We start from the raw sequence: 22,848 nt of genomic DNA on the forward strand, positions 1-22,848 counted from the left end.
GCAACATGTACATTAAAGTCACCTTCAATAATTACTTTGTTTTAGGACTAAACCTGATAGAAACTCAGAGAACTCAGATATAAATTTGGAAAAAGGACTAGGAGAGCGGTACACTGGCTGCACTGTTTTCAAGGTTTGATGTGAAAGAGTAAGAACAAGGCTTTAAAATGAGTTATAACTGAGTTTAGGTTTAGGGTTGATTAATAGGATTGAGTCAAAAACGGCTGCAACTCAACAACCTCAGCCACTGCCTTGAGGAATGTGAGTATTAATATGGCTTGGATGAGTAGCTTCATTCAGACGAATATACTCTTCATAACACAGCCAGGTTTCAATCAGACAAAATAAATCAATACTATGGTCCGATGTTAGCTGATTTAGTAAAACAGCTTTAGAGGAGATCTGATGTTAAGGAGTCCATTTAATTATCCTATCTTGTTGTACTATTGCAGTGGTTGTTTTAATTTTTTCACGGCTGTAACACTTAGGCAATAGCAGTGAGATAATGAGGTGACTAGACTAATATGAATTGTTGGCTATCTAACCCACCCGCAGGCTGTCAGAGAATTTATTATTGTTCATTGTTCTTTCCATCTCTCAACACAAACGCTATGTTCACATTTGTGCTCATACACTGTCAGAAGCGTAACATTCTTGTGAATGGATTGATACAAACCATTTCAAGATACTGTCACAAGAGGAGGCACAATAAATGCCAACAGCAGACAAACAACCATGTCTAAAATACACAAAGCATTGAAGGAACTCACCAATTTTATCTCTCCATGATCCACTGATAATAAACGACAGCAACAACAACAACAACAACAATAATAAAATAAAAATGACAATAATACTAATAATAATAATCCACAGAAAGATGTTTTCTCCTTTCAAATAAGCAGGCAATATGCTCATCTTCTGTGGAGTCTCAGTTTTCAAATGACACCTGGTTTGACCAATCACAACGTTTAATATAAGTCTAGTAATCAGAGAAGCCAATAGCAGATTGAGTTTAACAGGAGGCCCTCCTTCTCTTTGTCCTTGTGAAGATCAAGCCAATCACAACCAATTTTACAGAAGGCTCATGTTTCAAATAGCCAAAGAAACATGAACATGCCTATATGCCAATTCAGTGGGTCTCTGCCACCTCAACAGAGGCAGATGACATGAAACAGGAACTGGATTCCTCCCATCCGACATCTCTGGTTTTTTGCCTACTCTCAACAAAGGGCTACTCCACTGTCCTGTGGGCAGCGCAAAGACTGGTGAACCTTTCTGATCACCTTTGTGGGAACCAACTTCTCTTAAGTGGTAATGGAGATCAGTTTCCCTAAAACAAATGGCTTGGCTGTTTCCCATGGGTTGTCACAATACAAGCAGTGAAATTCAGTAACTGAACTACTGATACAGAACTCAGAAACTCAGAAATGGCAAATCCAGCCCTGTCTGAACCCTAAAGTCAAGGAGGCCTCTTTATGGATATGACCAAAGAATCATTGTCTGACTTAACAAACACCTTTGAACTCCAAGAAGTGCTAGCAGAGATTGTTGGTACTCACAAAAGAGGAGCTGGATGACTACACAAAGGGGACAAAACAGCAGCTTCAACAGGCTAAGCAATCTTTAGCCAGAGAAGAATTGCACACTTCTGAGCTCAAAACTCAAGGTCACATACTGTATCATATAAAGAGAATAGTGAGTCTTAAGAAGAAGAGAAAGTTGAACCTTAATCCAGCTGACATCTAAGTACATAGTGAATTAGCTTTAAAAAGACTTATGAAACAAAACCAGCCCCTGAGATCTTGGAGCTTGTGTATGGCTGACAAGGTCACTTCGTGTCTGAATTAAAGCAAATTCATCGGTCAATAAATCAGCTACCAGTACTCATCATATTTTCTTCATGTTTAATCCAAATATAAAATGATAGTTATTAGTTCATAGAGTTACCATGTAACCACACTTCCACCCATTGACCAATGAAGCCTCACGATTGGGCAGCTCTGGCTCAGGAGGTAGAAGAGTCATCCACTTATCAGAAGGTAGGTGTTTAAATAATTTATTATTTATTTTAGTCAACACTCAACTAACGTACCAGATCACAAGGACTCAATTGGAATTGTTTGCCAGCCAGTGTTGACTTTGTCTAGGAATTGAGCCACTTAAGCTGCAGCAAACTCTGCCATCGGCCATTGAAGTGAAGCTGCCACACATCTTTGGGGGCCACTGTCAGACCTCATCTTCTCTGCAAATCCTGGGTCCCCTTGGAGGTCAACCAACAGCTGGGACTCTCTCATGACATAGACCTAAGTTACAGGCAGACAGCCTGCTCCCCAAGCTGCACACCAGCAGACATTATCACCCCACAGAAACATTGAAAACCCAGGCAAAATGTCATCTCTGCCAATATTTCAACAAATGGGCAAAGTGCATTTGCTGCCTTGATAAGAGCTGATGTTCAATAAAGGGATTCCCATTTCAAGAAGTTAATTGCCCCTAACATTAGCATGTTGCTGTTTTGATTTGATAACCAAGTCACATACTTCAGCCTACCTATTGCTCACTAAGTAAAGAATTCAGGATCTTTTATTAATCTGCCTGATTGGTGGTTGGTTTGATTTCCAAATCTCAATGATTCAGGTGCGGGTCTATGGGCTCATTAATACATGTATACAACATGACTATGGCTTTGGAGTAGTGTACCTGATTCATGCTCAGCTGACCTCTCTCCAAGGCCTGACGGAAGCCCATTTTCCCATGGAAAAAGCCACGTTGGTTTATCAGTGTGGAGGCATGCTGGAGACTCTGACATGCTGGAATGCCCTCTGACAGGTTGGCATGGAGACCGATGGGGATGTTGTGCCTGACCAGAAAAGAGAAAACGCAGTAATATCGTGACATTGGCTGAAATTGTGTTTAGTGAAAAAAACTCCCAACCACCTTGGAACCCTTTAGTAACCACCTTAAACAACTTGACAACCACATAATGCTTTAACAAGCATCTAATGCTTGACAAAACACTGAGCACCTCAGCAATTGTCTAGTTCAGTGTTTCTTCATTTTTAGGCTTGAAGGAGGACTGAAATGAAATGAGAAGTGAGAAAGAAAGAAAAAGAGATAACTCAAAGTTAGATTCAGTTACTGGATTAATTAAAAGAAAACCGTGAGGTAAACTGAGTGTTAAGGATGGGCTGGAAGTTGAACTGTGAAAAGAAGCTGATTCTACCATCCTTCACCTGTTTGGATTCAGTGGCGAATATCTCGGACGAGTTGGGTGATGTACTACTAGCAAAGAAGTCCCCTTTTCCCTGAAACTCTCCTGGCTTCTCTTAACTTCTGACCTCAAGCTACACCATTTTTTCTCTCTCCTCAAACATACATCCCTCTGAATTGAACTGAATTACATTCACCACCACCACCACCACCAAACACACATTCATCCTTCTGAAATGAACTGAAAGACACACAAACTACACAAACTACACACACACACACACACACACACACACACACACACACACACAATTTGCATTCATCAATTACTGATTTGAACTGTTATTATTTAAAGAACTTTTGATTTTTCTGGTGATTACTCTAAAGATTTCATTTGAATTTGGTTTCTGTTTTATGAATGGACATTTATGAATTGAGAGACATTTGAGTTAGATTATTGACCTGATATGTTTTGATTAATATTTGATTGAATATAAGAAAACTAACTGCATCGATTGGTTGTGTTTTATTGTGTGGTTTCGTAGCTAAGAAGCCAGCTGCCGGGTTATTTCTCAAATTTACAGTAGTATGTGTGTATATTGTATTGTATTGTATATTGTGTATATGTGTAAAATATTGGCAGGTTGATTTTTTGGAGTATTCTCCTGTCTGGCGCCCAACATTATTTCGTAATTTGAGAAGCTTCTACGCTACATCATAATACTTGCAATTGGCCAGGCACTGCATCAAATCCCTCAAAAAGTTAAACAATAGTTAATGTACTTGAGTAGGGGCCATGTGCGAAAGGCTTTTGTCCATTCTGTGTCCACCATGGAGAGATCTACTGTACATGTCTACAGATGTAGAATAAAGTCTACTTGAATCACAGAATCACTTATGCTCATGTCAAATATAAACCAGTATGTCACTGCTGTTAATTATATCTGGACAGGTGTTTGTCACTGTGACAGGCTGGAGGATGTAGGATACTCTTCAACAGAAATAAGAGATTTCATGCGCCATGCCAAAAAAGCCACAAACCCCCTCAAGAGTTGAGTTCCTGTCTTCAGGAAGAGTCTCTCATTTTTCACATGTACCGATTTGATTGCCTGATCACCAAGAGCATGGCTTTAGTATGCGAACTACGAAACTGCATTACTGGACAACCAATTACAGTGTCACAGGAAATTTCTTGTCATCACATTTCCCCAAACTATTTATTTATTTTTTTGGTTAACAAGGATAACATGACTTGTATTTTAAAAAATTGGGTCTACGGCTGATTTACCACTAAAATTTGCCACTATTAAACAAACAGGTTATCTCGGTGTTGGTCAAGACGTACACGTGTTTGTGGATGGCAATTCTGAAACTTGGCCCCAACCATGGCTCTGAAGTATCAGTAGTCTAACTGTGCTCTGTATTACAGTTTTTCACGATTGTCAATACACGTTTCTCAATACAATAACAGCTTTCTCAATACTGCACACACAAAACTGAAAACTGCATACACAAAATGCTAAACCTGACACCCCCTTTGCAAGAAGACTCTTTCCATCAAATCTCTACATTGTGTTCACAAAGTGGAACTCATGTTTTCATTTGCTACACACAGTCGTATTTTCCAATGACACATACCATTCATTGAGCACACACAACTAAGCTTTTGCTGCACACTATCAAGCATTTACAACACATTGTAGTGCAAAATTGAAAACACTATTGTAAAATGGAACACACCATATGAATGACAATGGCTCTGGAAAATAAGATATTTCTCCTTTTGTAAAAATGACTCAGTGTAGCCTACTTTTTTCATAAAACAAACTTAAAACAGCACATAAAAATGTTTTTTTATTGTACATGATTGAGGAATCATCATGATCAAGCATCATCATGCCTTCGGTTTCTGTCAGGCCAGAGGGCCTCGTTCACATCACAGGCGATGCAATTAACCAACATCGTAGCGAGGTGGCCCTGTTCAACGCACGACTCACACATTCTGAGTAACAGCATGGTTGGGAGCAGACTACAAGCTGGCTCTGTGCTCGATGGGTGGCTTCTTGGTGAGTAAATTTATTTGTGTAACTGTCCTAATCCCCGAGATGCGTATCCAGCATGTGCGCCCCCAAATTCTATCCTGTCTTCATAGCATCATTACTAGTCAGTGGTTAAAGTTGGTGTCCTTCTGCTTCTTGCTGGTTAAACTACAGCTTAAGATCTTTCTAACAAGCCCCCTGTGTGCAAAGTACTCAAGTTTTCCCCAGCGCACTTCTGCACTAATTTGCAACAATAGTGTGTGATCCATGTAAGTACTGTATAAAATTAACAAATGGAAACTGTAAATCCAGTTTACTTTGTCTGCTTTCATTTGACCCCAGGTGACCGTGGCTACCCGCTTAAGACCTGGCTGATGACCCCTCTCACCAACCCTCAGACTGACCAAGAGCAGAGGTACAATGACCTCCATTCCCGCACTCGGTCAGTTTTTGAGAGGACAATCGGTCTGCTGAAGGGACGGTGGCGCTGCCTGGACAGAACTGGGGGTATGCTGCTGTACAGTCCCGAGAAGGTGTGCCACATTGTGATGGCGTGCGGCGTCCTCCACAATGTGGCATACCGGCACACCATACCACTGCCAGAGCAGCATATCCTGCCTCCAGACGAACCAGAAGCTGGAGCCATGAATGTGCATCCTACCCAGGAGGCCATTCGGGCCCAGCAACACTTGATTTCAACCATGTAAAAGAGGCAAGGACGCAGAATTCACTTATTCACCAATGCATTTATTGCTTCACCAATATTTGTGAGGACGCCTATTAGTTGATCAAGGCGATCATTTATGCCACCTATTGCTCTGACAATTTCTTGTGACTCCTGCACAGCACGGGTGAGGACATGGCCAATGGGACGAGGAGCAGCAGCAGCAGCAGCAGCAGCAGCAGCAGCTGCAGCCACAGCCGCCACCGCCAGTGGATGCGGCATACTGGCGCAGGAGACGCTGGGGATTCTGGAGGAATCCCCCGAGTCCGTGACGCCGGAGACGGCGGGGACGGTGGAGGAATCCAGTGAGTCTGTGATGCCAGAGATGCCGGGGACAGTGGAGAAATCCCCAGAGTCCGTGACGCCAGAGACGCCGGGGACGGTGGAGGAATCCAGCGAGTCTGTGCCACCAGAGACGATGGAGATGGTGGAGGAATCCCCCGAGTCTGTGGCACGTGGCTGTGACTGCGTGTCCTCTTCTGTGTTTTAAAATAATAAATTGAGTAATCAAACGTGAGTCAAAGTCTTTGGTATCCTCTTTGCTATGCTGCCATGTTTAAATTTAAAATCAAAAGTTTTCAAACCAAATAATACCATACGTACAGCATTTATTTTTGCGCACCTCCACTTCAGTGAGTAGCGCCTCCAATTCACTTTCGGTGAAATTCTTTTTTTTCCCCATCTTACTCATTCTTTTTTGATTTTCTGATTGTGCAGAGAGGGGAATCCCAGGCGCAGGGCTCATTTAAACATGATTTGCTTATTTAAATAGGGGGGCGTGGACAGGGAGGAGTCGGGTACTCCAACATGTGCACTCAACATTTCACATCGATTCGGATGTACAAAGGAAATGTGCTTGGATTCGTGCGTGCGCACCGATTCATACATCTGGATATTTTTGTGCGTACGACGTTTTCTGGATTTGAGCGTACGCCATGTCTCAGTAGGAAATCCACACAAGTCTTTGTACATGAGGCCCCTGGACATTCAGCATGCCAATTGCACGCTACCACACTGTATACTAGTGGTGATTTTAAGATTGTCTTGTCTAAATGTAAGTGACAAACCATATTTCTCTCAGGAATGTGGCCTGATGACCTTCACAAACCCCCAAACAAAAGAAAAACTGACACAAAAAACCTTGTGTAATCTGAAAAAAAATTGTAATGAGTAGTGTTTGGTAGACGACAAGTGCAGCCTCTGGCATATGGTACTACCAGTCATGTCATCAGGGTCTGTGGTAAAGAAACCATTGGACAAATTTCTCTTGGACTACTTCAGTTCTGCATATGAGGTATTTAAGATATCACTATGTGTACCTGTCACAGCTTGGTTGAAAATGATTGATGAAACAGTGGCAAAGCTCAAGGCTCCCTTCCCAAGGAGTCAGACCTCAAGGGACATTCTGCTGGTGAACTAGATTGTATTTTCAGAAGGCTCCTCTTCCACCTCCAACAAAATCCTGCCCTCCTTGCAGCACATTTAAAGTGGGCAACCAACCGACTCTGAAAAAAGCCATACCTCTTCCTTCTATACTACCACCATCGCCACCAGCCAAGAGCAAGTGACAGACTGAAACAAACCCTATCTCTCTCTCTAATACCACATCCAAAAGAAAAGGAAACATTCCCCTGACAACTGCGGAATAAAAAAAACTCAAAAGACAAAAGAAAATTATCACACTGCTGGCTGAAAAAGAAAACACAGAGCTCTGCGGTAACAATCTGGAGGGTTTCTTTAACCTCCGCTTTCAGTGGTTGTTCCTATCACTGGACAGCTTCTAGGAAAAGTCATTAAAAGCTTAAGTCATGAGTCAAATGTGACCTGCCACGAGAAAACCAGCAACAAGTCGGCCCAGCGCAAGTTGCGTAAACAAAGCAAAATCAATTTTTTTTTTTTTTTTTTAATTAGTGATTTTCGTTTTTTTTGCAGAATATGTAAGTTGAAATCATGAAGAAGCCACTCCATGTTTCAAATAACAGCATTGGGGGCCTTTAAACCATAAACTTTGTATTTGATTTTGGGTTGTTTTAGAGAAAATTCTCGGTCCTAGTTGGGGGTGTGGCAATTCAACCATGAATTAGCATACTGGCAATCAGCTGCACATTAAAAGGGAACCAGATGGCTACTTATGCAGCTTCTGGTTATGCTGACGGCGATCTCACTTCTGATTCTGAACCCGAACTAGAAGATGAAAATGAAGAAATCGACGAGAGCGACTGCCTTACACTGGAGAACATCCCTAATCTACAGTTGACCTTAGCTGAAGATAAAGACGATGAAGAATATGACAAAGAGTAGTAGTGACAGCAGTGCATGCGGACACAGCAGCTCCTCTCTGTCCCGATAATGTGATGTCTACATGTTTGTCTTCGTCGGTGTGTTAGAGTGACTTTATGTTTTCGTCACACTTGTCTGTCCCAATGCCCACATACAGCCGTGGGACTCTTTTTGACATCGGCAACACAGCAATCTGCAGATTAAAACCGGCACACGCCGGCAGCCCGTTTTGACACCAACCCCCACTACTGCACGCACCCGCAGAGGAAGTGCCGCAGGCGGTGCAAGAGGAGGCAGAAGTGGGGAAAGCGCTGGGGTATCCAGGATAGGCTAGCAGCGAATCCACACGAGCCGGCTATACCATCTATTATACTCGCCAATGTACGCTACTTGGACAACAAACAAGACTCTATACACCTTCTGAGATCCAAGTGAATCCAAGTGAGTTTTGGTCCTGGGGCTTCCTTGGGCAGAAGATTTGTGTAGTCATCCCATCATGCATAGTAATTCAGATATGTTGGGAGTTTCCTGATACACAGGGAAGATACAGAGGCTTCAAGCATTCTCGTTGTAATGCAGTGCATTGCAACATTAGTCCTTTCAGGCTACAGTACCCTGGACAGCTGTAACAAAAGTTTATTTTTATGATAACAGGGCATACTTAGGATTAAAACATGACAGCACTGTTACAGTATAAATGCATGCACTAAAGGCTGCAACAGCTCACTGCTACACTTGATCAACAGCAGGTAACTGTAATGATGCACTGGCCTACATACCTTATCTTACATGTATAGCTATGCCAACAGCTACGTACAGCGTAAAAAAAAGGTCGCTCATAAATAAACTCCAAGAAGAAACTAATTGCACAGAATAGTTGGCTTAGAGTGTAAATTGTGCTTTGTAGTAGTTTCAACCATACACTCATTTTGCCCTGGGCTTTCAAAAGCATTATTGTATGTGTGTATGTGTCGTGTGACCAAATGGGTCACTGGGTTTGCATATGGAGACCATGCTGACTGCTAACTAGAAGCTAGAGGTTACCGTTAGCTTGTGCTGTATGGCAAAACACGCTACAACACACAAGAGTTTGCGCTAATCTACGAAAGAAACACACATCTAATTATTTGTATACTTACATGTCCCTCATCTGCAGGTATTCCATGCAGAACTCAGAGTGAGCCCACCTGTAGTGAAAGTCTCCTGGCTAATCCTGCCAAGTACTGACCGAGGTTGGAGAAACAGTCAGCCTCAAAGTAGTTAGCACACACCAACAGGTTTTTGCCAACTGTAGTGGGGACATTGCCTTCAAAAATTCAATTCATGCCGCTCTTCTGTCCTCTGCAGCTGAGAGCCAATGGAGCAATTTGTGCTCGTATTCACAGCCAACAACATCATGAACATGATGAATCCTGACACGGTGCTTTCAAAAGTGGTGGATCTGTGAGAAGGTGGCACTGAATCTGGTGGGTGGAGAGACAACGGGGAGATGGGTAGGGGGGTGGTGGCTGGTAGGTGGAAATATACAAATGTGCCCACTTGTTGCGTAACAGTAGGCACCAAATTCAAATGGCCTGTTTGGAAGGGTGCTTTCAGAAATCCGTATCTCACTCAAAAAAGTGCGGATGGTCTTATTTCACACTTTGCATGCGTGTGGTAGCACCAAAGACACAAAATAACACCACAAATATGGGACCTTTAAATAAACAGACAAATCGTGATCTCTTGTCGCTTATTACTAATTATTATTAACTAATAAAATGCACTTGTAGAACTTTTGTATAAAAGCAATATCACACTCGAGGTCATGCTGTTGTGCTGAATATCAGCACTGGTGTGATTCCGTCATAGGCACTTTCACTGTGTGTGTGTGTGTGTGTGTGTGTGTGTGTGTGTGTGTGTGTGTGTGTGTGTGTGTGTGTGTGTATACCTGAAAATAAAAACTGTTTACAATGCAAAAATAAATAAATAAATAAATAAATACAGTTACACTGAGTACAAAAATTATGAAGTGACCAATTTGCAGGTACTTAATATAAGTAGTAATGCCATTTTTGATGTGACTGTATTCATTTTAATTCACACTTGCCAATACATAAACATGGCTCTGAAAATGTATATCATTCGATGTTCAATTATTACCTGCTGATTCTTGATGACTGATGTCTATTATTGGTATTGCAGAATGCATTGTGGGAAAGTCTGGAGATGCAGAGGCATGGCCATCTCTCAGTAACTTTCTGGGAATTTTGCTGTGTGCACACACTTTAGTTAGCCAGGGGTGCCAGAATCTGCTCCACTGTACTACTATAAGTGAAATGGTTTTGTTCCATCCTCCACGTGGCTTCAAACTACACCAAGAGCGTTTCAGAAGCACTCTTTAGAGTGTTTTACCTTCCTGATTTTGTTGACTTCAAATTTTAGATAAATGTTCTATTGTTTACCTTTTTTGTCTGTTTTAATTGTATTCATTGTTGATATACAGTATGATCAGAAGGCTTCACAAGGTGTTTATTTTTATTTATTTAGGGGATTCTCTATGCCGTTCCTGTGTCTGACTTCTTGCGTGGCTCACTTTGCTCTGTGCATTATGACACGGCATCCGTCAAAAATAGACTAGACACATCCACTCAGCAGAGCAGAGAGGAGAGCTGCTGCTGGGAATAAAACGCAGCATTGCATTTCTATCTGAAATGCAAATGGAATTGCAACTGCAACATTGTCTGTAATGGCAACAATCAGTTCTGGAGGCCGCACTGCACTCAGAACACAGAGCAACCATTCACAGTAGAATATTTTTTATTTTACTTTTCCTAAAATCAGGAATTTAATTTGGCACATTTTTAAATGTTTTCCAAATGTGCCCCCTTCTTTGAGTGTATGCCTTTGTCTGGACACCCATTAAATGTTTTTTTAGACCCATCGCTGTAAGTGAAGGCTTTTTCCATAACTGATATGTAATTCAATTGTACACCCTGATGCTGTACAACCAGGCCTTTGCTCCTATTATTTAGGCTTCTAACAAAATGTTTCATCTAATGTTTAAAAAAGAAAAAATATGAGATACCATCATCTTAACTGGAGCTGACCTGGAGGTTTCTCAATGTCACATCATGCTATAAATGTTTGGCCAGTTGTGAGAGGGAGTAAGAAAAATATACCACCAAACAACCAGTGCTCACAGGACCAGGTCCAACACCACTAGCTATTTTTAGCAGTTCTGAGGTGTGTTAGGATTTTACCTATACAATACAACAGCATTTTATCAGGACCTACACTACCTTTTAGCCAGATCTGCTGCCTCTCTGGCAGCACATGCGTTAACCAGCAGTGACACATTGGAAATTCCTCCAGCCTGAAAGCAGTCCACAATCCCCTGGTTCCTCCTGGGACAGTATCCAAAATCATCTCCCGTCACCACCAGCATAATTCTGGACTGTGGCATTACAGCTGGTCTCTGTGGAAGACACACAGGAAAGAGGTTAACACTCATCATAAGGGCAACTTTGGCTCAGCAGGTAGAGTGAGCCAAAGCTGCTCACTCCTAATAACTGGTTCGATCCCCAGCTCCTTTAGTGTACACAAAGAAAAACAGAGCTGGTGGAAAATAAGGATATGTGTAGCAATGCATTAGCTACCAATTTAAAGAAATAGGCAACTACTTCTAGCTTTTTAGCAATAATTGTGACTTTGACTTGCAGCTAGAATACATGGGGCATGGACGTGATGTGTCACATAGGCAGGGCAGAGCTGTGTTTTTCACCAGCTATATAGAATCTGTTTTGTCTCCATCATTACCGCTATATTGCCAGCATCATAGATACCTGGCTTCACTTTGTGCACACTGAGTTTTGCCAGGTGATAATGCAGTTGACTGTGCAGGGTTTAAGTGTAGGCTATATTAATTAGTACTGAATTAATTAACTAGATAAGACTTTATTGATCCCAGACTGGGGAAACTAAGTAGTAGCTTTTTATCTACAGGATCATGGATTACATTTACATTACATTACATATAATATGTAATATTTTACATGTATAATATGTAAAACACCATGTACATGTATAACATGTAAAACACCCGCAAGGTTGCTCTGCTTTCTTGCATTGCCTCTGGTATAATGAAGCTTTTATTTTCATTGTTTTTAAACATTGTTTTCTCTCATTTTTTACACATTCTATTTAATTTGTAGCTTTGTGTAGCCAGGCATTGGAGAAAAACAATTTATTTAAAGCTTTGGGTTACAAATCAAGTCCAGATATGAGGCAATTCAAGAACCAAATATTCCAGTCCAAGTTGTGTATAGTGAAAGTGGAGTAAAGGAATCAAATGTAAAATCCCTGCAATAAATACTACCTCTGTGTAACATAATGCTCTTTTTTGTAAATCAACTCTGTATTAAAGAGGTCATTTGTGGGGCAATGTAGTAGTGCTGATTTGCACTATATTTTGGATAATTATATACAGTACATGCCATGGGGACAATATAGGAAAAACGCCTCTCAACAAACCATCACAAATATATGGTATGAGGGTAATATTTTTATTTGCCAGGGCTCTAGTTTACCTGGTGTTGACCTGGCTGTCCATATCTGAGTGCACAAGTGTCTGGTTGTGATTGCAATCTCAGGGCGCTTAAAACAAGGACTAAGAAATGACAAAGTAGGTGACAGTGTTGATGCCTGTTCAAACACTGCGAATGTCAGTAAATCATCAGGCTACAGATGTTTATCTCAAAGCGCCTTTACCGCACAAATTTGCATTCAACCATTCACACACACATTCGTACGACCTGCTCATTATGAGTTTTAATCAGGCATACTTCGACATGTGGAGTGCCGAGGCTAGGGATCAAACCACTGACCTTCTGATAAGTGGATGACCGCTCTACCTCCTGAGCCACCCCACTCTCATTTTGCAACTAGGGACAGAATTGGATAACTATGCACAGACGCAGGGGTGGAATGTAATCAAGTACATTTACTCAAGCACTTGGGGGAACTTACTCCCCAATGGTTAAAACTTGCACTGAGCAGGTGGCCTTCACCACCATCAGATAAAAGTGTGTGTGAATGTGTGAATGTAGACTTTTGCAGACATGTGCTTTGGGTGGTCATCAGAATAGAAAAGCACTATATAAATACAGTCCATTTACCACTGCACTAAAGTACAAATTTTAGGTACATGTTCTTGAGTATCTCCATATTATGCAACTGTATACTTCTACTGCACTACATCTGAGAGCCAAATATTACTCTGTAACATTTGTTTGACAGCTTTAGTCACTTGTGACTCAGATTACAATTTTTCACACCTTTCCTGTCCAGTGTAAACCATGTATCTTCAGATTTGTGGATTTCGAATGTTTCTGATAAACCAAAGGATTGTGTAGATTTATGGGTTAAGAACTTCTGAAGATATATAAATTGTTTAAAACGTGGATTAGCTAGAAATACATTGTCATGAAGATGAAAACAGGTCAGTGAGCTCATGAAAACTTTTTTTAGACATACATGGTTCTGACAGGAGATGCTGGGGTTCAGTACCTTGCCCAAGTGGACGACCACTCCTGAGCCACAGCCACCCATATCCAACATTTAACAACATATCCAACATTAATAACATTAATAAATATCCACAGCAATAATATACAACATACAAACTAATGCACAGCAATGTTAATCCAAAAACATCATAATAAAATGGTGACAGGATGCATTTTACCTCAGTGAGTAGTTGTTTTCTCTTAGTACTGAGCATTTGCACAGTGTTTCATTAGTACTTTTATTTAAGGAAAGAATCTGAACACTTCTTGTTGTTTTGCTTATGTGTCTTTGTATTTGTATTTGTGTGTAAAGAGGTGAAGGGGTAAAGAGTGTGAAGAGGTGAGGCTAAATACTTAGAGAGAAGTAGGAGCAGAAAAGAGTAGGAGTAAGTAGGTGCAGAAAGAGGGACAGATAGGGCGGCTAAAAAATTACCTCAGAATGGTGTAAAATAACCAGTATTATCAAGGGTCAACCAGCTGAGAGAAAAAGAGGAGCCAAAACCTACAGGGTAAAGGGTAAGAATGCATGCCATATGGAAAATAATGATTACCTGCTGCCATTGCAAAACTCCCAATAAATCTAATATCATGACTTTACACACCAGATGGGGACCTGCACAAGACCTGCAGGTGCAAAAGAAACCAGTCTGCACAGCTTGCGAAAGTGGTGTCCAGTGCGGAAGTAGCAAATAAAATCTGACACTGTCAAGTAGAAAAAACCAACAATGCTATTATAAATTATTACAAAGTGAGTGAATTGGTACAGTGGGTAGTTAGACTAAACATTCAGGCTCAATAGTGGAGCACAGAAGAATGTAATGTGTATTTTTACAACACTGACACTGTACTCATGTTCGAAAGCTGTCCTGGGCAATTTTATGCTGATAATGCCTTCACAAGGAACTGCATGTCTATTAATGCAGCTAAAATGTTCACGAAAACAATGATCCTCCCACACATCACATACTGTACTGTCTAACCAGCTGGGGACAAGCCAATAAAACTACACTAAAGCCAATAGAATCCTGTACAAATAAACAATAAAGACCCTAGTCAAGACGCCACAATGACACCAGCAGTGCAATATTTTGAAAAAGCACAACTTACTAAGCTGGGAAACCATAGTTAAATACTGTAGACTGTTTTGTTTTCAAGGTAATGAACAATATGGCAGCTCCTCCAGTCCAAATGTGCATCACATTAAAAACCAGTCAAACTAATAGAAAAACTAGAGGAGATTTGAGATGTGAAAGTATTTTTGGCCAGTCAGCTTTTTTCTGCTGGAGCCTCTAAGGATTGGAACAACTTAATGCAACATATAAGGATCTGTGCCAACTGCCATTTACCATACAATGCAAAAGGTTTAGTCCATCCATTTGTTACTTCTAGGTTGGATTATTGCAATTCCTTATTATCAGGCTGCCCAAATTCATTCCTAATACTCGCCAGCTGATCCAGAATGCTGCAGCGTGTGTTCTGACAAAAATGAGGAAAAGAGATCATATGTCTCAGATATTAACCACTCTGCACTGGTTCCCTGTAAACACAATAGAATTTAAAATCCTTCTCCTTATTTACAAAACCCTAAATAGTCAGGCACCATCTTATCTTAAAGAGCTCATAGTGCCCTATTAGAACACTGCGTCCCCAGAATGCAGGCTTACATATGGTCCCTAAAGTTTCCTCATTCTGTGTAACAAACCATCAGCACGTCAGGTTACATTTTTAATACTTTTATTCTTAATGTTTATGCATTCAACTATTTCTAATGTTATTAATATGCACTGTCCCTTTCAAATAAAGTAATAATTTAAAATGTTTGGCTGTTCAGTGGCCACAGTGACAGTTCAAGAGAACCAATAGACTTAGACTTAGACTTAGACTGCTTCTTCATTGATACCAAATAAATAATTTTAATAAAAAATTAAATAATTTTGTTGCAGTAGCAATTAACACAGTTGACAGAACACAGAATGTATACAAGAACTACTTTAAAAAGTCACAAAAAAGTAACAAAAAATATAAACAGGAGAAATAATAAAAATCTAACTAAGTAAAACTAAATATAAATCGGTGGCGCAGCAGGTAGTGCACGTGCCTCACAGCAAGAAGGTCGCCGGTTCTATCCCCCGGGTCGGGCAGGGCCTTTCTGTGTGAAATTTGCATGTTCTTCCCATGCATGCATGGGTTCTCTCCGGGCACTCCAGCTTCCTTCCTGCTCCCACAGACCAAAAACATGCTCATTAGGTTAATTGGTGACTCTAAAATTGTCCTTAGATGTGAGTGTGAGTGTGAATGGTTGTTTGTCTGTATATGCTGCCCTGCGATCGACTGGCAACCGGTTCAGGGTGTACCCCGCCTCTCACCCTTTGACAGCTGGGATAGGCTCCAGCCCCCCCGCAACCCCGAAAAGGGATAGTCGGGTATAGACAATGGATGGATGGATAATATGTATTCTAATGTATAATAATAATAATAATAATAATAATAATAATAATAATAATAATAATAATACAATATAAAAATAATCTCCACCATGAAATCATCCACCTCCCCTTTGGACCCCATGCCCTCTGACCTTGTCAAATCTTGTTTCACCTCTCTCGCCCCCACTCATCACAGACATCGTTAACTCCTCCCTTACCTCTGGCACCATTCCCTCGCCTCTCAAGCTTGCTGCTGTTACCCCCTCCTGAAAAAACCTGGCCTTGACCCTGACGATTGCAACAGTTTCAGACTTATCTCCAACCTCACATTCCTCTCAAAACTACTGGAAAGAGCCATCACCACACACCTCAAACAATACCTACACTCAAATAACCTGTACGAAACATTCCAATCTGGCTTACGAACCCACCACTGCACTGAAACAGTTCTCCTCAAATTTACCAACGACCTCCTACTCTCCTCTGACTCCAGCTCCCTCACTATCCTCCTCCTCCTCAACCTCAGTGCTGCCTTTGACACCATAAACCACTCCATCCTCCTCAGCCGTCTGCAAGCCATTGGCATCATTGTCCCCGCCCTCTCCTGGTTCACCTCCTAGATTCCATTACATCTCCATCAACAACCACATAAGTCACACATAAACCACATATATTATATTATATTATATTGTATTATATTATATTATATTATATTATCCATCCATCCATTATCTATACCGCCTATCCCTTTCGGGGTTGCGGGGGGCTGGAGCCTATCCCAGCTACAATGGGCCAGAGGCGGGGTACACCCTGAACCGGTCGCCAGCCGATTGCAGGGCCACATGTAAGGACAAACAAACATTCACACTCACACCTACGGACAATTTAGAGTCATCAATTAACCTAATGAGCATGTTTTTAGTCCGTGGGAGGAAGCCAGAGTAACCGGAGAGAACCCACACATGCACGGGAAGAACATGCAAACTTCACACAGAAAGGCCCCGCCTGACCCGGCAACGACCCGGATCGAATCGGCAACCTTCTTGCTGTGAGGCACGCGCACTACCTGCTGCGCCACCGTGCAGCCCTATATTATATTATATTATATTATATTATATTATATTATATTATATTATATTATATTATATTATATTATATTATATTATATTATTTTTAAGTATTACTTTTTTTCTCTACAATATTGTTACATTATTTATGACATGATATTAGTAGAGTAATATGGCACTTTATTACACACACACACACACACACACACACACACACACACACACACACACACACACACACACACACACACACACACTTATACTTTCTACAATCATGTGGAAATGTTATGCTGCTGTCAGTTTGTATGTTTTTGTTGTTGTCAGTCTGTACATTTATCCAGTGTGTAATGTATTTGTTCCTTTTGTCACCTTGTATCTGTCACTTATGTCACCTTGTCTGGAGTCTTACAATTACAAAAAACATCCTTCTTCCACCTCTGCAACATGGCACGTCTTCGCCCCAGCCTCTCCCCCTCAGCCGCTGAAACACTCATCCATGCCTTCATCACCTCCAGACTCAAATACTGCAGTAGCACCCTCTATGGCCTCCCCTCCACTCTTCTTCAAAAACTGCAATATGTCCAAAACTCGGCTGCCCGACTCACACACTCCCCCTCCAGAGAACACAGCACTCCCGCTCTCTGTCAACTTCACTGGCTTCCCATAAAACAACGCATCAATTTCAAGATCTTCCTCATCACCTACAAAGCCCTCAACAACCTTGCACCCCCCTACTTAACTGATCTCCTCCACCGTCACTCCCCCAGTCATCGCCTCCGCTCTGCTGACGCCAACCTCCTTACCCCCATCATCAGGAGCAAATACCACACCCTGGGGGACAGAGCCTTCGCCATCACTGCCCCTGCCCTCTGGAACTCCCTGCCGCTGGCCATCCAGAATTCTGACTCACTCTCAAGTACATAAACGTATTTACAGCAAAAATGGTGCAATTTCATATGATAAATAAAATGTAAACCTTAGACTGTCTACGCAATATTGCAGTAGCGCAGATAATAAGTAAAATATTGAGGTTGCTGAGGTTGGTGCATTAACTGTTAAAGTTGCTATTGTAAAGTGTGATGGCTCGTGGCAGGAATGATTTCCTGAAGCGGCCATTGTGACAGCAGAGCTGGAGCAGTCTATAGGAAAAGGAGCTCCGTTGTCTGTCCCTGAGGTGGTGACAAGGATGTTCAGGGTTATCCATGATGAATAACAGTCTGTCCAGTATCCTCCTCTCGACCACCTCCTCAAAAGAGTCTAGTTTGCAGCCAATAACGGAGGCGGCCTTCCTGATCGGTCTGTTCAGTCTGTTGGTGTCGCCCGCTCTACCAACAGATCGGTAGAAGATCTCCAACATCTTGCTGCACACGTTGAATGATCTAAGCCAGGCATGTCTAAACTATTCCACAAAGGGTCCAGTGGCTGAAGGTTTTCTTTCCAACCAAGCAGCAGCACACCAGACGTGACTCATTTCATCAGCTGATCTCAGTCTTCAGACAGCTAATTGGTCAGACTGCATCCTCTTGATTGGTTGGAGGAAAAACCTGCAGCCACATGGCCCTTTGTGGAATAGTCTGGACATGCCTGATCTAAGCCTCCTCAGGAAGTAGGAGTCTGCTCATCCCCTTCTTGTACACAACGATGATATTCGTTTTCCAGTTCAATCTGTTGTCGAAGTGCACTCCGAGGTATTTGTAATCCTCCACCACTGCGACATCCTCCTCCAGAATGCACAGTGGTTGTGTGGTCATCCTGTTCCTTCTGAAATCAATAACCATCTCCTTGCTCTTGGCCACACTAAGCAGCAGGTGATTTCTACCGGACCACACCACAAAATCATCCACCACTGCTCTATATTCCTTCTCTCATCCATCCTTTATACACCCCACCACCGCTGAGTCGTCCGAAAACATCTGCAGGTGGCACGATGAAGAGTTGTACTGAAAGTCTGAGATGTACAAGGTGAAGAGAAAAGGAGACAGAACAGTCCCCTGTGGTGCTCCTGCACTACTTTCCACATGCTCAGACAGAAAGTTGCCCAATCGGACAAATGGTGGTCTGTCTGTCAGGTAGTCAGTAATCCAGAAGATTGTGGGCGTGTCGACTCGCATCTTATACTCAAGTGCTCACAAAAACAAAAATCTAATGACAGTGCACAGTGTTTCCTCTAGGATTTTTTTCAGCAGCGGGGGCAGGCTCTTCAGGTAGCCGTGGCGGCGTAAACAAATGATACTTGACTGCAGATTTTACTTTTACAACCTATTTATTGAATGGCCAGTTGAAAATTGCTTTTAAAAGGCTGAATGTAAAAAATAAAAAATGCTTAAGGGGCAGAACATTCCTATAGGAGTAAAGTGGCATTTGATCATTGCTCTTACAATGGAAATACACTGAATTTATTTTTTATTTTATTTTTTATTTATTTAACAGAAATATTGACATGTATATTATGCCAAAAAAAAAAAAGAAAGAAAAAAGAAGAAGAAAGGAAAAAAAGGTTAATCGACACTCATCATTATCAGTGTGGTAGAGCCATGGGTGGAACAGGCTATTTTCTTCAACCCATTTAGGGTCCCAGCCTGATAGCCTGTGCTTCCCTTTAGGTTTTTCTCCTCTATTCTCATCTCTCTCTCTCCTGCAGCATCACTTTGCTCTCCTGCTCCTTCACTCTGCTCTCCTTTACTTTGTTCCACTGCTCCTCCCTGTCTCATGTTACTTGTCTTATACGATTACATAAAACATTAATGTTAAATAATTTACACTCAAATCACATCTGATTACAAGTGTGGACACAATTCTTTACCTAACCATCATCATTTATGAGTCAGTAAAAGGCTAATGATACCTGACTAGTAGTGATGGGAATTCCGGCTCGGTTCTCATAAAAGAGCCAGCTCTTTCGGCTCCCAAGTGGCTCCTCAGATTTTTTGTTGCTTAAATTAATTTATTACCAAAATAATGTAAAATTATGTGTAAAATTAATTACTAATGTACAAAACATACTTTATGTCAAATTTTACCGCATTTCCTGCAGTCACTCATTTTCTCACCTTTCCAGCGTTTTGTCTGCCGTGGCTGTGTGTGTGTGTGTGTGTGTGTGTGTGTGTGTGTGTGTGTGTATGTGTGTGTGTTGTCAGGGAATGTGTTTCGCGACATGCACTTTGTGACAGATGTGTTGTGATAGTGAGAGATGTAGGAGGGGCGTAAAGGAGGAAATGTTTTTCTGGCCAGTTCATGCTATGACAGAGAGACACGTGTTAAGAGAGTACAATGTCAATAAAAGACCGAAGTTGGAAACTACAAGAACTCTCATCATTTTAAGATAAACTCATAAGTTTATTACATGGTGTCAGAAGTAGTCGAGGATGGTGAAGTTTCAACCACCGGAGAGTTTTTGTTTTGAGAAACCGGCGGAGTGGCCGACTGGAAGAAGCGATTTTCCCGTAACAGGACGGCCACTAAACTGGACAAGGAGGACGGTCCGGTTCAACTGAGCACACTGGTGTATGCACTCGGTAAGGAAGCGGAGAACATACTGAGCTCTTTCACCTATGAAGAGGGGGAAAGTGAAGATCAGTTTGATGTAGTTCTGGCGAAGTTTGATGCCTATTTTGTCCCGAGACGCAACATTATCCGCGAACATGCCTGTTTCAACCAGAGAGTACAGCATGTGGGCGAGCGCGCAGAGACATTTATCCGCGCTCTGTATGAACTGTCCGAACACTGCGACTTCGGTGCAAAATGAGAGGAACACATCAGAGACCGGATCGTGGTTGGCATCTCGGACAAATAGCTGTCACAAACTCACGCTGGAGATGACTGTACAAGAGGCGCGGCAGTCCGAAGAGGTGAGAGCACAGGTTAACCAGCAGGGAGAGCAAGCCTGTGCCGTTCAAGAAGTTGCACAGAAACACCGCGGCGGCACGTAGGCTAAAGAGTGGAGGCCACGCCAGGACAAACATAAACACAAAGACAGTGACCGCAGAAAATGTGGACGGTGCGGCAAAACACCACACAGTCAGCATGATAAGTGTCTGGAAAGACAGTCTATAGAGCGTGCAGAAGTAGGCTGGTGAGTGAAGTGACCGAGGATGATGGACATAATGAACATTATTACCTTGGCTCAGTTAACAGTACATCAGATTATGATGATGAGTGGACAGTAACACTAGATATTGAAAATAAGCCTGTAAAGTTTAAAATTGACTCTGGGGCTGACTGCAGTGTTATGAGTGAGACTGTGTATAAGACACTTGAGCCAAAGAGAGTCCTACACAAGGCAAAGAAAGTGTTGAGTGGTCCGGGGGGTTGTTTGAACTTTTTGGGGCAGTTTATCACACTGACTATATACAAGGGCAAAACACATACGTTCAGGGTCTATGTTATTTGAGGTGAGAGCGTAACAACCTGCTCAGCCAGCCAACATCTTTAGCAATGGAGCTAATAAGGTGAGTGTATGAGATCAGTACCAGTGAACAAGAGTTTGGCCTACTGAAAACGCAGCCTGTGAAAATCGCACTGCAAGATAGTGCTCAGCCCTATGCAGTAGCCACAGCACGCTGAGTTCCCATACCCCTGTTAAAGGCAGTGAAGGAGGAGCTGGACTGAATGGAGTCAAATGACATCATCGAAGCTGTAACAGGACCAACTGAATGGTGTGCACCGATGGTGCCGGTGCCAAAAAAGAATGGAAAGGCACGCATCTGTGTTGACTTAAAGAGACTAAATAAAGATGTAAAAAGAGAGAGGTTCATTCTGCCTACATCTGAAGAGATGATAGCCCAGTTGAGTGGGTCCACAGTTTTCTCTTCTCTGGACGCAGCTTCAGGTTTCTGGCAAATCCCTCTGGACAACCTTCATAACGCCTTATGAAAGGTACTGCTTCAAACATCTCCCTTTCGGGATCACCAGCGCCCCAGAAATTTTTCAGAGGAAAATGGGAGAGACGCTCGAAGGGCTGCAGGGAGTCGCAGTCTGTATGGATGACATCATTGTCTTCGGCAGGGACATGAGCGAGCACGATGAGCGCCTGCAGAAAGTAATGGAGCGTCTAGAGTCAGCGGGCCTGAAGATAAACACAGAAAAATGCAGGCTAAGAAAGACTGAGTTACACTTCTTGGGCCAAGTGATCAACGAAGATGGTGTGCAACCTGACGCGGAGAAAGTGTCAGCAATTAATGAGCTCACACCACCTGAAAATGTCCAGGAGCTACGGAGAGCCCTTGGTATAATAAACTACCTGGAGAAATATATTCCCGACCTTGCCACAGTGGGTCAACCACTGTATGAACTGCTGAGATCGACATCAGTCTGGATTTGGGGTCCTGTGCAGCAGGCGGCCTTCGACAAAATCAAAGAACTTCTTACAACGTCACCTACCTTGATGTATTATGATGTTAACAGGAGCACAGTGGTCTCAGCCGATGCTAGCAGCTATGGAGTTGGTGGCGTTCTGTTACAGCTCCATGGTGAAGACTGTGACCAGTGGCATTCTGTTCAAGACGACTAAGCCATGCTGAAAAAAGGTACGCTCAAATAGAAAAAGAGTGCCTT

The 22,848-nt window shown here is 42.1% G+C and overlaps 1 protein-coding gene across 3 annotated transcripts in view; it reads right to left on the reverse strand.

Moving 5' to 3' along the window:
• The window catches only part of ydjc (YdjC chitooligosaccharide deacetylase homolog), a 55,767-nt gene that overhangs the window by 19,865 nt on the left and 13,054 nt on the right, over positions 1 to 22,848 (reverse strand). For 2 of the 3 annotated variants that reach the window (XM_070965367.1, XM_070965366.1), the window contains 2 exons: positions 11,538 to 11,713; positions 2,704 to 2,863 (listed from right to left, as the gene is read on the reverse strand). In XM_070965367.1, the coding sequence (XP_070821468.1) occupies positions 2,704 to 2,863; positions 11,538 to 11,701 (324 nt within the window). In that variant the 5' untranslated portion in view covers positions 11,702 to 11,713. The remainder of the gene's footprint in view (positions 1 to 2,703; positions 2,864 to 11,537; positions 11,714 to 22,848) is intronic. The other variant, XM_070965369.1, reaches the window with a different exon arrangement.

The sequence above is a fragment of the Chaetodon trifascialis genome, chromosome 6 (assembly GCF_039877785.1).
Source record: "Chaetodon trifascialis isolate fChaTrf1 chromosome 6, fChaTrf1.hap1, whole genome shotgun sequence".
In the NCBI taxonomy this organism is placed as follows: domain Eukaryota; kingdom Metazoa; phylum Chordata; class Actinopteri; order Chaetodontiformes; family Chaetodontidae; genus Chaetodon; species Chaetodon trifascialis.